The sequence below is a fragment of the Oryx dammah genome, unplaced genomic scaffold (assembly GCF_014754425.2).
Source record: "Oryx dammah isolate SB20612 unplaced genomic scaffold, SCBI_Odam_1.1 HiC_scaffold_12, whole genome shotgun sequence".
NCBI lineage: Eukaryota > Metazoa > Chordata > Mammalia > Artiodactyla > Bovidae > Oryx > Oryx dammah.
The window spans coordinates 17,095,100-17,112,162 of NW_024070196.1; the positions used below are offsets into that span (position 1 = coordinate 17,095,100).

Here is a 17,063-nt window from a genome sequence, read left to right on the forward strand (position 1 = left end):
TGCTGTCTTGCTGTTTGTTTTCTCTTTGTCTCATATAGTTTGTGGCTTTTTATAAAATTTTTTCCTGACTATCTTTGGATTGAGTTACTTTTTTGAGCCTTCTGTTTTTTCTTTCTATTGGCCTTTTGGCTTTTCCTCTGTAGTCTGTTGTTTTACTGGTTGCTCTAGGTTTTGCAGTGTACATCTTAAACATATTTCAGTCTCAGTTCAGTTCAGTCGCTCAGTCGTGTCCGACTCTTTGCGACCCCATGAACCTCAGCACACCAGGCCTCCCTGTCCATCACCAACTCCCAGAGTCCACCCAAACCCATGTCCATTGAGTTGGTGATGCCATCCAACCATCTCATCCTCTGTCGTCTCCTTCTTCTCCTGCCCCCAATCTTTCCCAGCATCACGGTCTTTTCCAATGAGTCAGCTCTTCACATCAGGTGGTCAAAGTATTGGACATCTCCAATAGCATATTGGGCACCTACTGACCTGGGGAGTTCCTCTTTCAGTATCCTCTCATTTTGCCTTTTCATACTGTTCTTGGGGTTCTCAAGGCAAGAATACTGAAGTGGCTTGCCATTCCCTTCTCCAGTGGACCACATTCTGTCAGACCTCTCCACCATGACCCACCCATCTTGGGTGGCCTCACATGGCATGGCTTAGTTTCATTGAGTTAGACAAGGCTGTGGTCCATGTGATGAGATTGGCTAGGTGTCTGTGATTGTGGTTTCAGTCTGTCTGCCCTCTGATGCCCTCTCTCAGCGCCTACCATCTTACTTGGGTTTCTCTTACCTTGGACATGGGGTATCTTGTCATGGCTGCTCCAGCAAAACACAGCCGCTGCTCCTTACCTTGGACACGGGTGCCCTGCCAAGAGGAGCTACCCCGTGTCCAAGGATGGGCAGCGGCCAGGAGGAGCTACCCCAAATCAGTCTACTCTTAGATAATATTATACTGCTAATGGGTAACACTTGGCCATTGTTTCTCTAAATATTTATATATGGCTCCCCATCTCTTTTGGAGAGATGCCACTTAAAAATGTGTTAGACTGCTTTTAAACAAGTCACTGAGGATCTATTCATATTTTTAAACCAGTTTTTCTCTGTGTACCTCATTGTGGAAAGTGTCTATTCGTATTCAAGTTCTTGTTTGTAAACATTGAGGTTACTACCTATTGAAAGCATAGAATGTTGCTCCTGGAAAACCAAGTGTTACCTTGTTAAACTCTTGTAAATAAAGAAGGATACTGGTTAGCAATGAAAATGTCTTTGCCTTCAGGGAAATAGTATAAAAGGGAAGTAACTTGTGCAAGATAGGAAGAACGGTACCTTTAAAAAAAATTAGTCGCTTACCAGTGTATCACTTCCATGAATTCATGGTGTCAGAAAAGAGAGGACTATATTCCTCTGTGTACACTTTCTAACTGCTTCATATTTGTCTGCCTATAAAGAATAAGGATGGGACATAGGTTTGCCCTTAAAGAGAAAAACTATATATACCAATCTCATTATGATGGGTGAAATCTGTGAGAGTTTCTTTTATAAAGTACTAAAAGAGCCTTAAATTTTAAACTCAGGTTACCCCAAGCCCTAAGAGACCTTCAGATAATATTGATATCAGGAAAGTACAAGTCTTTACATGTATACAGTTGATTATTTCAGTTTTGTTATTCAGTCTTCACATATATAGAGTAAATTATTTCAGTTTGTTATTCAAGTTTTGTTTGGAAAAGCATAATGTAAATTCTAGATAAAATTCCTGCTTTCCTGAAAAGATGAAAATATATTAGTAATTCTATTCTGTACTTACTGTGACTATGTTTATATACTTTGGAGCTTACTTTCTAAATGTTATTTTTTAAATGAAAATATAAAAATTACCAGAATATGGGGAGTTCTAAAAAAATAATATTGGAGTAGGGAAGACCTTTCCAAATACAGCATAAAATTGAATCATAAAGGAAAATATTACTAAATTTCAGCTACATGAAAATAAATTATTTTTCTATGACAAAAATCCCCACCATAAACTACATAAAAATACACAAGAAACTGGAAAAAATTTTAATTCATATAGTTGACAACTAATTTCTTACTAATTTCTAATATATTCCAGGATATTAATTGTAGCATTATTTCTTGTAGTAAGTTTTGGGAAACACTAAATATCCTAGAGAATAGATAAATTATTATTTATTCACAAAGTAGAAAACTATGAAACTATTAAGAATAAAGCAGATATATATTTATATAAAATAGAGCTCCTACAACAGTCTTGACATGTAGTAGTCTTTCTGTATGTTTGTTGATGAATGGTTTCTTTTTAATTTTAATAATATATTTTATTTAACTCAATAGAGCCAAAATATTGTTACTTCAACAAATAATATAAAAAGATGAATGAGTTTTTAAATGGACTAAAACAAGGTCTAACATACTCTGTAGTTCAGTTCAGTTGCTCAGTCGTGTCTAACCCTTTGTGACCCCATGGACTGCAGCACACCAGGCCTCCCTGTCCATCACCAACCCCTGGAGTTTACCCAAACTCATGTCCATTGAGTCAGTGATGCCATCCAACCATCTCATCCTCTATCGTCTCCTTCTTCTCCCACCTTCAATCTTTCCCAGCATCAGGGTCTTTTTAACTGAGTCAGCTCTTTGCACCAGGTGGCCAAAGTATTGGAGTTTCAGCTTCAGCATCAGTCCTTCCAGTGAACACTAAGCACTGACCTCCTTTAGGATGGATCTCCTTGCAGTCCAAGGGACTCTCAAGAGACTTTTCCAACACCACAGTTCAAAACCATCAATTCGGTGCTCAGCATTCTTTATAGTCCAACTTTCACATGCATACATGACTACCTTACATGACTCTTCTCTCTCCTTGCTATTCTTTGGAACTCTGCATTCAAATAGGTATATCTTTCCTTTTCTCCTTTGCTTTTTGCTTCTCTTCTAGTCACTGCTATTTGTAAGGCCTCCTCAGACTGCCGTTTTGCTTTTCTGCATCTCTTTTTCTTGGAGATGGTCTTGATCCTTTCCTCCTGTACAATGTCAGGAACCTTCGCCGATCAGGCACTCTGTCTATCAGATCTGGTCCCTTAAATCTATTTCTCACTTCTACTATATAATCGTAAGGGATTTGATTTGGGTCATACCTGAATGGTCTAGTGGTTTTCCCTACTTTCTTCAATTTAAATCTGAATTTGGCAATAAGGAGCCACAGTCAGCTCCCGGTCTTGTTTTTGCTGACTGTAGAGAGCTTCTCCATCTTTGGCTGCAAAGAATATAATCAATCTGATTTCCCTGTTGACCATCTAGTGATGTCCATGTGTAGAGTCTTCTCTTGTGTTGTTGGAAGAGGGTGTTTGCTATGACCAGTGCGTTCTCTTGGCAAAAGTGTTGGCCTTTGCCCTGCTTCATTCTGTCCTCCAAGGCCAAATGTGCCTGTTACTCCAGGTGTTTCTTGACTTTGTACTTTTACATTCCAGTCCCCTATAATGATAAGGACATCTTTTTTGGGTGTTAGTTCTAAAAGGTCTTGTAGGTCTTCATAGAACCATTCAACTTCAGCTTCTTCAGTTACTGGTTGGGGCATAGACTTGGATTACTGTGATACTGAATGGTTTGCCTTAGAAACGAACACAGATCCTTCTGTCGTTTTTGAGATTGCATCCAAGTACTGCATTTCGGACTCTTTTGTTGACTATGATGGCTACTCCATTTCTTCTGAAGGATTCTTGCCCACAGTAGTAGATATAATGGTCATCTGAGTTAAATTCACTCATTCCAGTCCATTTTAGTTTACTGATTCCTAAAATGTCAACGTTCACTCTTGCCACCACAGTTAAAAATGCATCAATTCTTTGGTGCTCAGCTTTCTTTATAGTCCAACCCTCACATGCATACATGACTACTGGAAAAACCATAGCCTTGACTAGATGGACCTTTGTTGGCAAAGTAATGTCTCTGCTTTTGAATATGCTATCTAGGTTGGTCATAACTTTCCTTCCAAGGAGTAAGTGTCTTTTTATTTCATGGCTGCAGTCACCATCTGCAGTGATTTTGGAGCCCCCCAAAATAAAGTCTGACACTGTTTCCACTGTTTCTCCATCTATTTTCCATGAAGTGATAGGACCAGATGCCATGATCTTAGTTTTCTGAATGTTGAGCTTTAAGCCAACTTTTTCACTCTCCTCTTTCACTTTCAGCCAGAGGCTCTTTAGTTCCTCTTCACTCTCTGTCATAAGGGTGGTGTCATCTACATATCTGAAGTTATTGATATTTCTCCCAGCAGTCTTGATTCCAGCTTGTGCTTCATCCAGCTCGGCATTTCTCATGATGTACTCTGCATATAAGTTAAATAAGCAGGGTGACAATATACAGCCTTGACGTACTCTTTTTCCTATTTGGAACCAGTCTGTTGTTCTATATCCAGTTCTAACTCTTGCTTCCTGACCTGCATACAGATTTCTCAAGAGGCAGGTCAGGTGGTCTGGTATTGCCATCTCTTTAAGAATTTTCCACAGTTTTTTGTGGTCCACACAGTCAAAGGCTTTGGCATAGTCAATAAAGAGAAATAGATGTTTTTTCTGAAACTCTTCTTGCTTTTTTGATGATCCAGCGGATGTTGGCTATTTGATCTCTGGTTCCTCTGCCTTTTGTAAAAGCAGCTTGAACATCTGGAAGTCCACAGTTCACATGTTGTTAAAGCCTGGCTTGGAGAATTTTGAGCATTACTTTACTAGTGTGTGAGATGAGTGCAATTGTGTGGTAGTTTGAGCATTCTTTGGCATTGCCTTTCTTAGGGATTAGAATGAAAATTGACCTTTTCCAGTCCTGTCGCCACTGCTGAGTTTTCCAAATTTGGTAGCATATTGAGTGCAGCACTTTCACGGCATCATCTTTCAGGATTTGAAATAGCTCAACTGGAATTGTCACCTCCACTAGCTTTGTTCGTAATGATGCTTCCTAAGGCCCACTTGACATAACATTCCAGGATGTCTGGCTCTAGGTGAGTGATCACGCCATCATGATTATCTGGGTCTTTTTTGTATAGTTCTTCTGTGTATTCTTGCCACCTCTTCTTAATATCTTCTTCTTCTGTTAGGTCCCTACCATTTCTGTCCTTTATTGTGCCCATCTTTGCATGAAATGTTTCCTTGAAATCCCCAATTTTCTTGAAGAGATCTCTAGTCTTTCCCATTCTGTTGTTTGTCTCTATTTCTTTCCACTGATCACTGAGGAAGGCTTTCTTATCTCTCCTTGCTATTCTTTAGAACTCTGCATTCAAATAGTTATATCTTTCCTTTTCTCCTTTGCTTTTTGCTTCTCTCCTTTTCACAGAGGTAGGAAGTGCTTATTGGTACCTTCTGAATTCTGTAATGTGCATTTTTAACTGTTTGAATAATTAGTAATTAGCATAAAATACTGTATTTACAGGGATGAAAGTGAACCTGCCCAAATAGAAGATTCAAGTGCTGTTAAACCTGATGGCTGGCTTGATAATGAACCGAAATTTATTCCTGATCCTAATGCTGAGAAACCCCTTGACTGGTAAGCATTCTTCACCTTCAGATGTCAGTTTCCTGTTTCTTACATGCTCTTTTGTTGCCATTGATATGACTGACAGGAGTCTTGAAGTTACTCCACATGCTTTGTTCTAATACCCTAAGGAATGAAGACATGGATGGAGAATGGGAGGCACCTCATATTTCTAACCCAGCATGTCGGATTGGGTGTGGTGAATGGAGCCCTCCCATGATAGATAACCCGAAATACAAAGGAGTATGGAGACCGCCAATGATAGATAACCCTAATTACCAGGTAATAACCATTTATTCCCATCCCATAGTAAACTTTTTAAAATGCTGTGCCTATTTCTGTTATAGATCTAGTTATTAATAATGTTATGTTAACTTGAGGAAATTTGATTTGTAATAATGTGCCTTAGCTATCTGAAGTCAAAGAAAATAGACGGCAACCAGTTTATGTTTAAAAAATAAAGTGGGGCTTGCTTCCTTGGCGGCTCAGTGGTAAAGAATCTGCCTGCCAGTGCAGGAGACACAGGTTTGATCCCTGGTTAGGGAACATCTCACAAGCCAGGGAGCAGCTAAGCCGGTATGCCACAACTATTGAGCCTCTTTGCTAGAGCCCGGGAACCACGGCTGCTAAAGCCTGTGTGCCCAGGAGCCCGTGCTCTGCAACAGGAGAAGCCACCGCCGTGTTCTCTCCAGTCTGCACTCCGCAACTAGAGAGTTGTCCCCACTTGCCACACCTAGGGGGAAAGTCAGTGCAGCCAGAGACCTGAGACAGCCAATAAATAAATACCTTTTTTTTAAGTAAAGCATCTTTTAACTTCCTGGGGTAATAAAACTAATAACTAAAGATAAATCACTTCATACTATTTTCCTGAGTAATCAATTGATATCACTTTGGAATATTTTATTTTAGGATTAAATATAAGAATTGAGTTCTGATCAAGAGGACTCACACTGTACATTTTAGTAATTGAAGTCTGTGCTTAAATAATGTGTTCCTTACTCTCAGGTTTTATTAAAATTGAATTTTTTTTCCTAATATGAAACAGATTTTTTTGAGTATACTTAGCTTTTGGGGTAGAAGTCCTTATGTTGTCCATTTAACGCTGTAGTTTTATCTAATTATTCATTGATATTTTCTAACATTTATTTTATATATATACAGTTATAGACTCTTTTTGCTCACTTCATAGAATGGCTGTTTTGGTAACTTTTTTGTTTGAGATCTATCTTTCCTTCATTAGACTTTAAACGCCATGATGCAGGGACCATGTCCGCCTTGATTATCACAGCAGAGCATATGGCATAGTGCCTGACACAGAATAGTCGTTGTGATGGCAGAATGAGTCAGTGAGTGATCACATTGTCCAGTTTATTTGCTTTGGTTGACTTTAATCATTTAAGACTTAATGGAAGTTCTGTGTTGAATAATTGTTCTGTGATTCAACCATGAGTGACTATTGATGCCCATCATAAGTGTATGTTAAAAGACATAGTTCCATTTTTGCCATACAGTAATCTCCTTGATTTGAGCAATTTTAATGATATCGTGTCTTGAGTACCTTTACTAAATATGAAAAAAGAAACTCATCTAATATAGTATCAGTTGTGAAATTTAATTACTTAAGTTTCTGTGGGATTTTTCACTCTGCCTCTTTTTTTTTTGCTGAGTTTAAAGTCAGTATTATTCATAGGTAACATTGTGTACAGGATAAGAGGAAACAAGATTTTATTTCTAGTGAATTACTAATGAATTAATTAGCAGTTAAAGTTTTCTTTTTGCCAGTTAGTATTGCTGATTTCATTCAACAGCAACTGCTTCTTGAGTAACACTTATAATGAAATTATTGTTTAAAAATTTATTTAAATTTTTTTTTTCCAGGGTGTCTGGAGTCCTCGAAAAATTCCTAATCCAGATTATTTTGAAGATAATCACCCATTTCTTCTGACTTCTTTCCGCGCTCTTGGTTTAGAGCTTTGGTCCATGACCTCTGATATCTACTTTGATAATTTTATTATCTGTTCAGAAAAGGAAGTAGCAGACCGCTGGGCTGCAGATGGTTGGGGAGTGAAGATACTGATAGAAAATGCTAATGAGGTACACAGTATTTAGCATATGATAATAATAGGGTATGGTTCTGGTTATAGGTTTTACAGATGGCCTTTTGATGAGTAAATAGATACAATAATTACTAAATGATGAAGAAACATATTTAAATTTATGTAGACAGAATATGAGCTTCACCAAATTATGATATAACTTCATTATAAACTATATAGTGAATTATATATATGTAAGTCTTCATTTATTAGATTATGATAACATAAATGGATTGAATGCCTTTTGATGTTTATAGAAATGAGATGGTTATTACTACTGTTAGAAATGAGACTTAATATCTTGTCACCTTATCAGTTTAAGGCCTAAGTGGGAACAGAAATCTAAATCTTTATTCATTTTAACTACTTTTCACTTAGAGGAGTACAGAAATTTTTAAAATTTAATTATTATGTTCTAGTTATTTTTCCCAAATCTTAACACTGCTTAGGAAAGCTTAAGCTAAATATTTCAACACGGTACATCTTGGAGAATCTATCTATCTTTAAAACCAATTACCATAAAGAAAAATGTACCTTATGTTAGGTTTCTTTGAATATTAGCAAAAACCTCAAAAGAGTAAATAAAGGTAAAAGGATTCTCATTTTGAAACTCTTAACTAAAACATTTTAATAAGGAAAACAGTTTCCTTCCTGAAGGTTGTGTGTGAAATTTGTTAAGAAATAAGAAAAAACATAGCTATTCTTAGGCTGACTTTTTTTTTTAGTAAGTTCTTTAAAAGTACAGAATGAGTTAGAGAGTTTACTTCTAAATGAACCAAATAATACATCCATGAAGCATAGTACTATCCTGAAACTTACCAGAAAAGGAAACTGTCTTAATTCTTGCTGGAGAATTAGCAATATTCACTTGTATAATATAATGTAGCTTCTACCAAGTGTCAAACTGCAATGCATGTGAATAATTAAAGATTGTTTAAGGGACTTCCCTGGTGACCTGTGGCTAGGACTCAGCACTCTCAGTGCAGGGGGCCTGGGTTTGATCTCTGGTTGGGGAAGTAGTTCCCACATGTTACAACTAAGAACTGGCATGCCAGATAAACATTTTTTTTTAAAGATTGTTTAAACTTTACAAAGTATAAAATGGAAAATATTTTTTGTCTTATAAATTTGACTCCTTAGTAGAAAACTACCTAGGTGAAATAATAGGTGAAATAACTTTTTTTGTTTTCGTAGGCTGTATTTATGAATGAAGGTTTATAAAATCTGAATAGCCTTTTTATGCTTATTTCTTTTTCAGCCTGGTATATTCAGACAATTGATGTCGGCTACTGAACAGCGCCCATGGCTTTGGTTCATTTACCTCTTGACAGCAGCACTTCCAATAGCATTGATTAGTTCATTTTGTTGGCCAAGAAAAGTAAAGGTAAAGAAAATGAATTTCCTTCAACGTTTTTTTAAAAAAAATCTCTTAGTGTTTAGGAGTTCAATAAATGAAGTCAGTGGTTCTTAAAAGTAATAAACTAAATTTCCTATATAAGTTTTTACTGTTAGTTCACCATGTATGATATCAGTTCAGTTCAGTTCAGTTGCTTAATCATGTCTGACTCTTTCCAACCCCATGGACCGCAGCACATCAGGTTTCCCTGTCCATCACCATCTCCCGGAGCTTGCTCAAACTCATGTCCATCAAGTCGGTGATGCCATCCAACCATCTCATCCTCTTGTTGTCCCCTTCTCCTTCTGCCTTCAGTCTTTCCCAGCATCAGGGTCTTTTCAAATAAGTCAGTTCTTTGCATCAGGTGACCAAAGTATTGGAATTTCAGCTTCAGCATCAGTCCTTACAATGAATATTCAGGACTGATCTCCTTTAGGATGGATTGGTTTGATCTCCTTGCAGTCCAAGGGACTCTCAAGAGTCTTCTCCAACACCACAGTTCAAAAGCATCAGTTCTTCAGCGCATGTGTGATATCCATCATTGCAAAAAAAGAAAAAAAATTTTAATAGTGCTTCGCTTCTAGTAAAAATAGCTTATGTTAAACTACCACAGAAAAAATATGAAGATGTGGCTTTCAAAAAACTGGACATATGTAAACCACAAACAAAGGGAGCACTGGAGCAGGAAGTGAAGGAAGAGAAAGCAGCCCTGGAGAAGCCAGTTGACTTGGAAGAGGAAAAAAAGCAAAGTGATGGTGAAATTGTTGAAAAAGGTAGGACAGTGATGGCGATATATAAAGGGGACCCTGGGCAGAGCTCATTAAGAGCAGTAGATTAAGTGGGAAACACTAGCTGTTGCACTTGTCTGTTGTCAGATTTATACCATCTGAATCCCCGGGAGTGCGTGACTGTGGTGAAGAAGAGTACCATCCTTGCCTGGATTGTACCTGAGCAGACATCCAGTGTATGAGTTCTCTCTTCTAGGAAGAAAGAGTTGTCAGAATTGTTGAGTTGCTTCAGAATCTAGCAGCTATCAACCCCATATGTCGTAGCTTTTTGCAAGGGTTTTTCTTGCCTCCAAGGATGAGATGGGAGGCACAGATCACAGCTTCTGTGGAAGAGTAGTTGGTTTAAGACAGGTGACTGCAGCAACAAAATCCACACCAAGGGCTGCTGTTTATCAGATAGTTTATCATACCAAACCAGTAGTTTAATCTCTTCAAAGGATTGCTGAATCATATGTCCCCTCCTGCTCTCAACTAAACTCCAGAAGATGTTAGAACTGAAAACAACTGCAGCTTTTTGGTACCTCTCCAGTGAGACTTCCTTGTATACATCTAAGTAGCAATAAAACTATTGATGTTTGCCAGATGTCCCAAGCCAGGCTCCAGAATGAGCCCTTTATAACCTGCATTATATTTTGAGCACTATTTTTAACTTAATAGTTGATGAAACAATTGACTTAAAAACCATGCTCTCTCAAAGCACACATGTATATTTATGTATATACATACACACATATATTCTTTGATTTTCATTTCACATACAGACTGAATGCTTTAAAATTCTTTAAACCTGCCCCTTTCCTCAGGTATGATGATACATTTATTGTTGTTGTTCAGTTGCTCAGTCATGTCCGACTCTTGGTGACTCCATGGACTGCAGCACGCCAGGCTTCCCTGTCCTTCACGGTCTCCCAGAGCTTACTCAAACTCATGTCCATTGAGTCGATGATGCCATTCAACCATCTCATCCTCTGTCGTCCCCTTCTCCTCACACCCTCAATCTTTCCCAGCATCAGGGTCTTTTCCAATGAGTTGTGGTAAAATAACGAGTACTTGTATTTAATTTTCAAAAATGTCTAATGGAAGAAATTGCTTTCAAATATTGGAATTTAAATGTACTCCTCCACTTTTACTTAATACTTTTCAGTAGAAAAATTCTAATTCATCGAGTCTTTTGCCTTGAATAAAATCTGTTTAATAAAAACTTCTAGAAGAGGAAGGTGAACCTGAGGAAAAGAGTGAAGAAGAAATTGAAATTATAGAAGGACAAGAAGAAGGTAATAAATCCAATAAGTCTGGATCAGAGGACGAGGTAAGCATCTCTTTAACAGAAAATAAACTAGTTTCTATGTACAATTGTTAGTCTATAAAAATATTTTAATAAAAGTAGTGATCTCGTTTGTGAAGAATTTTTTGCCATATTTTCTCCCAGCTTTCTTAAGAGCATACATATTGGTATAAAATGTATCCATAAGGAAAGCATGAAAAAACTAATTTATATCTTCCTAATGCCTAATGAAGTAGTATAAAATAAGCCTTTGGTTTACAAAATAGCTACATCTGTTTAAAGACAAAATTTTATTAAAGTGTTTTGTTGAAAGGTGTAATAAGCAGACCAATTGAATATTTAAGAGGTAATTATGTTTATTATAAGGCAGTCTTCTTTATAGACATTGTGAAAACATTGTCACGTTTATATTTACTGTAAAATTTTAAAGGATTTCATTCATTGGCTAGTGGAGTACTGTGTCTAGTAGTGGTGTTTTTCTCAAGTCTTTAAGCTTGTTTTTTTCATTAACTTGATATGTCTGCCCTTTTTTTCCCCATCCTGATGTATAATAAAACTTTCCATAGTGCCCTTTTTTATAGTCAGTTATGAAATCAGAATCATCCAGGGTATAATTCAGAACCAGAGGTTTCTTTTTTCTCTTTTTTTTAACCTACTATATACCCCCAAAAGCCCGTTTTCTCTACTTCTCTGGCCTTTTGAGAGCTGCATAATCTTAACCCAACAGAGTCACTGTCCCCATCACTCTTGTAGCTTAGAGTTAGGCAGGGTAAATGTCCGTGATGCCTGGACTGTTCTGTATGATGAAATAAACATTCTGTTTTGTCTGCTTGAAGAAATCACCCAAATAAACATCTGTTTTTATTGTTTTAAGTGTTTTCTAAAGCTTATTCTGTACATATGCCTGGTTACTAGTCTTAACTGTCTTGTGAGTGTTTAAATGGGTTTGGGGGATCATTACAAATATCTTTATTGAAAGGGACCTGGGTGAAGAAAATTCCTTCCAGAACATAGTTTTACATGGTCCTCGTTTCCCTCTGTTATACTTTTCATATAATACTTGAAATTATATATGGAACACTTATTCTAGTTACATTTTACTTTGTAAAAAAATATTTTGTGTACTTTTAAAAGCATATTAATTCCATGTTCCAGTCTTTTAATCTTTTATGCATTTGTCAGTGAGCTAAATCAATTTTTATATAGTATAACCTTGAGAAATAATTTTAACTATTTTGTATAATACCCCCATTATTTGTTACACAAGTTTACCTTATGTACAAATGATTATTCTGGAAGGATACGAGTTAAAGAATAGAAAAAACCCAAACCATAAGTTTGATGTTTCCCTTTCCTCTCTCCTAATTTTTATCAAGTACTATGTGCCAGAAGTTCTGGAAGAGTCTGTAAAACCAGTGCAGCAGTTCATTATTACGGAGACATTATGTTGGTATAGTTAGTGGTTACTATCCACAGGGAAAACATTATGCCACCTTTAATTAACCATGACGTTAGATTAAGTTGGAAATCATGAGATAAAATCGTGACTTGAGCTGTTAGCATTATCCTCTGTCAGATGCATATCTGACAGGCAGAGTTACTCTAAAAATGCAGTCGTGGCAAAAGATGAACAAACTGAAACACGTCAGTTTATATACACATTTTTGACTGGTCATTAATTAGTGTAAAGCATTTGATTAGAAACATGTATTTTAGAAAGATGTACTTTAAAATAAATATTTTATATACTATTGTCTACTCATTGCCTACTGTCTGAAAATAACCATTTTCATAACATTTTTTCCTAGATGAAAGAGGCAGATGAGAGCACAGGATCTGGAGATGGGCCAATAAAGTCAGTACGCAAAAGAAGAGTACGGAAGGAGTAACCTGTATTCAAGTATTTTTCATTCCTGAGAGAGCAAGTTGGCATTCTCCAGTCCGTGTGCCAGAACTGCACTTGAGTCAATCTGCACATCCCTTTTCTACTATCTAGCAATGTTATTCTTTCAGACATTTCTTTTAATCTTCTTTTTCAGAAATGAAAAACCTTTGAAGTTACCTGGTCTTTGAATTTAGAATAAAAGAAAAGTGGCACGTTACATATCAGATTTTAAGAGATTTATATCATTAGAGGTTACACAGTTTTCATAGTTTGGAGAGTTTTGGTTTCTACAGAGCAAAATAATATGCAGCGCACTGCTTCACTGCTATGGGACAAGTCAGTTATTGGAATTTCCCCTTAAATGGCTATACTACAATATACCTGGTAGTTCTTTAGTATAAGTGAGAGAGTTCTGTTGTACAGAGCTGATTGCAATAAAGTTTCTGTATGGCTGTTTGGTTCTACCAACAATTGAAAGTGTTGTATGTGACCCACATTTACCCAGTTTGTGTCAGGTTATAATTACAGTCCATTGTTCACTTTAAAGAGGTGCTTTGTTGACAGGCCAGTCAACAAAACAGAAATGTGTCTTATCATTCGTAGAATCACTGGTTAATAGTGCAGCATATTTACATTTGAATACAGAGATGAGGTTTATCAAAATGAAATGGTGTACAGCTGTTTTTTAAGCTGTTATAGTTCTTTTATGCCAGAATAGCTTACCCTATTCACAAGATTGCTTATGCCTACATTGGTCTTAAAAACAAAATTTAAGCATTTTTTCTTTTTTTAAAACAATACCTACTTTAATAGGTAAATTATTATTGGGGTCTGATCAGTAAGAGATTCTAGTGGCTGATAGATATTGATCATCCTGTTTTTCTGACAAATTCAAAAATATTGTCTTATCTAGCTTTAAAGCTCCCTGTATGGTAGACAGACTATTATTGCTCCTCTTTTAAAATATTGAAAAAAATAAAAATAAAATAAAATATCGTTGACCCTTGAACAATACAGGTTTGAACTGCATGGGTCCACTTGTATGTGGATTTTTTCCCCAATTAATTCTACAGTACTCCACGGTAGGTAGGTGGTTGAATCCTCCGATGCAGAATCTGCAGATAAAGACGGTCAACTGTGGGACTTGAGCTTCATCTGTGAATTTTCATATCTGCCACAGGTCCTGGAAGCAATCTCCCATGGATACCAAGGGATGACTGTAGGTACCAAAAGTTACAGAAGTGCATTATAGTAGAACTGTATTATTCCATTTAACATATCTAAGATTTTTCATGTTTGGGTGATAAACCCTTTAGAAGGTGATCTAAATCTTTGAGGCCATGAAACTACTTTAATACTATCTTGAGAACTCTATACTAGTTGGGTGATACTTTGGATTCCTTCATGAACATACATATCCCATCACTGGGCTAGCCCCACTAATATATTTAGAGCTCATGTATAAGGAAAATGAGTTTCTAGCTTCTCCTCTGACTGAAGGAAGGAAGCCAAATAGCTAGTGTAGCCACTATTCACTCCTCATTTCAGACAGTGAATTGAAAGTGAAAATAAGTGCTTTATTCATTGCTGTGTTCTGAATTTTCCATATATTGGTGGTGGACAATTTAATACATAGCTAACCATACTTTGTATTTATTTAATACTAATTAAACCTAACACATCTTGCAAAGACTCCTTTTCTTGCTGTGTAGACACATTGAATGATTCTAGATGAGAATGTTTTTGAAAGTAAACTACAACTTCATAAGATAAATTTTTATGGGAAACTTCTTGCTTGACAAGTATCTTCTATATGATCTTTTTTCCCCTAAAGATTTATTAAAGCTTTTTTAAATTTCTTGATTGCAGATTCATTTAAACTTTAACATTTGGTTAAACTCCATGAGCTTACAGTGGTAAAATCTGAGCAACCAGTTTTGCCAGTTCTCTGCTCTTTCCTGTGGGTGTCCCCTCTGTGAATGTACCATTGGCTGATAGGTTTAACCAAAACTTAAAAACATATGTGCTATATTCACTCAGTAGACAAAGCATAGAGTTTTCTTTAATAATGAGATCATTTTTTCCTTCTACCACCCCAGTCTGACTCTGTTGTTTTAAATGATTTAAGTTTTATCCTTTTCCCTAATAAAGGAGAAAAATTAATGTATTTTGCTCTTTATTTTGGGGGGATTTTTTACCTTGATCAGACTAAAGTAGCTTTCTTTTTCTTGAGATTTTTTTTTTTTAAGGTAGCCTTGTTTCCATTGGTCATTCCTCTAGAAAGATACAGACTTCTAGAACTAAGAGCTCTTTTGATGCATCAGTCCACATTTGCAGGAGACAGAGGATGAAATTCCTTACATGTCAATATTAACTACTAGTAATGAAGTTAATGAACCTTAGAAATTTAGAATACTAATTTAGAAAACTAATAGTTTTCAGTGAAAACTATTCAGAATAGTTAAAACATAAATATCTTACTATAAATTTAAATATACTCTAGGCATCTGTGAAGTTTTTTCTTTTGTCAATTGTGGTTATGTTTTTAACTTCAGGATTTAGAGATGAAATATCAGATGGCTAATGTTGGATAACTCCTTAAGTCTCATGTAAAGAGTTTATTTAAACATATAGTGGACTCATTGGAAAAGACCCTGATGCTGGGAGGGATTGGGGGCAGGAGGAGAAGGGGACGACAGAGAATGAGATGGCTGGATGGCATCACCGACTCAACAGACACGAGTCTGAGTGAACTCTGGGAGTTGGTGATGGACAGGGAAGCCTGGCGTGCTGCGATTCATGGGGTCGCAAAGAGTCGGACACGACTGAGTGACTGAACTGAACTGAATAGCATTGCTACATAAATTTTAAGAATATCTTCCCAAATTATAGCTCTCATTTCCATAGTATGGTAGCTGTGAGGAGTTCAGGAAATAAAATTGTCTCTAATCTGACAGGTCAGATGAAGTAGGTTGATGGGAGAAAAAAATGTATTTTTGAGTCTGTTTGGAGTTTGTACAGAGATTGAAATGCATGGAAGGAAGAGCAATTGTAGTTTTAGAAAAAGATGGGCAACAGTAATTTTTAAATGATCTTTTAACAACATGGTATCATATCACACATTTTATGTTTCTTAAATGAATATAATTTTACATCCTTTGTCAAATTTTGGAGTAATTTAAAGTTTTAATTACTTAGACTAAACATTTGGTAAGCCATCTATAGATAATATAGAAAATTTAAAACAAGGCAAATACATTATACAGTTGATTACAATGTACTACTTTAGCTTCTGTCATTGCTCTTCAATACCCCTTCCATTATATGGTAAATTAGGTCCTAAGGCCAACGTAAAGTCCTAGTTATAGTAAATATCGTCAAATTTCATTAATCTCTGTGATTTAAGTGAAATAGTCTGTAGCTTGTCTTTTGGCTAGAGTAGCTAAGAGGCAATTCAGTCAGTCTTCCAATTCTTAACCCTGTCATGTTACACACATTCTCTTTTCTTTCATGATTTACAAGTGGTCCTACCAACTACTAGTTAGTTAGTTAGTTAAGTCACCTGGTCAGTCGTGTCTGACTCTCTGTGACCCCGTGGATTGTAGCCCACCAGGCTCCTCCGTCTATGGGATTCTCCAGGCAAGAATACTGTAGCAGGTTGCCATTTCCTTCTCCAGGGGATCTTCCCGACTCAGGGATCAAACCCAGGTCTCCCGCATTGCAGGCACACGCTTTAACCTCTGAGCCACCAGGGAAGCCCCAAGGGTGTTAACTCAAGACAGATGCTGCTGCTGCTAAGTTGCTTCAGTTGTGTCAGACTCTGTGCGACCCCATAGACGGCAGCCCACCAGGCTCCCCTGTCCCTGGGATTCTCCAGGAAAGATCACTGGAGTGGGTTGCCATTTCCTTCTCCAGTACATGAAAGTGAAAAGTGAAAGCAAAGTCGCTCAGTCGTATCCAACTCTTAGCGACCCCATGCACTACAGCCTACCAGGCTCCTCTGTTCATGTGATTTTCCAGGCAAGAGTACTGGAGTGGGGTGCCATTGCCTTCTCTGAACTCAAGATAGGGAAGTACAAAATTAT

General features: G+C 36.8%; 1 protein-coding gene across 1 annotated transcript in view; it reads left to right on the top strand.

Moving 5' to 3' along the window:
• Positions 1-13,449, top strand: part of CLGN (calmegin) — a 44,410-nt gene extending 30,961 nt beyond the window's left edge. The window contains exons 9-15 of the mRNA XM_040250468.1: positions 5,427-5,540; positions 5,660-5,810; positions 7,407-7,622; positions 8,883-9,008; positions 9,634-9,793; positions 11,017-11,117; positions 12,902-13,449. Of these exons, the coding sequence (XP_040106402.1) occupies positions 5,427-5,540; positions 5,660-5,810; positions 7,407-7,622; positions 8,883-9,008; positions 9,634-9,793; positions 11,017-11,117; positions 12,902-12,982 (949 nt within the window). The 3' untranslated portion in view covers positions 12,983-13,449. The remainder of the gene's footprint in view (positions 1-5,426; positions 5,541-5,659; positions 5,811-7,406; positions 7,623-8,882; positions 9,009-9,633; positions 9,794-11,016; positions 11,118-12,901) is intronic.
• Positions 13,450-17,063: the final 3,614 nt, after the last annotated feature.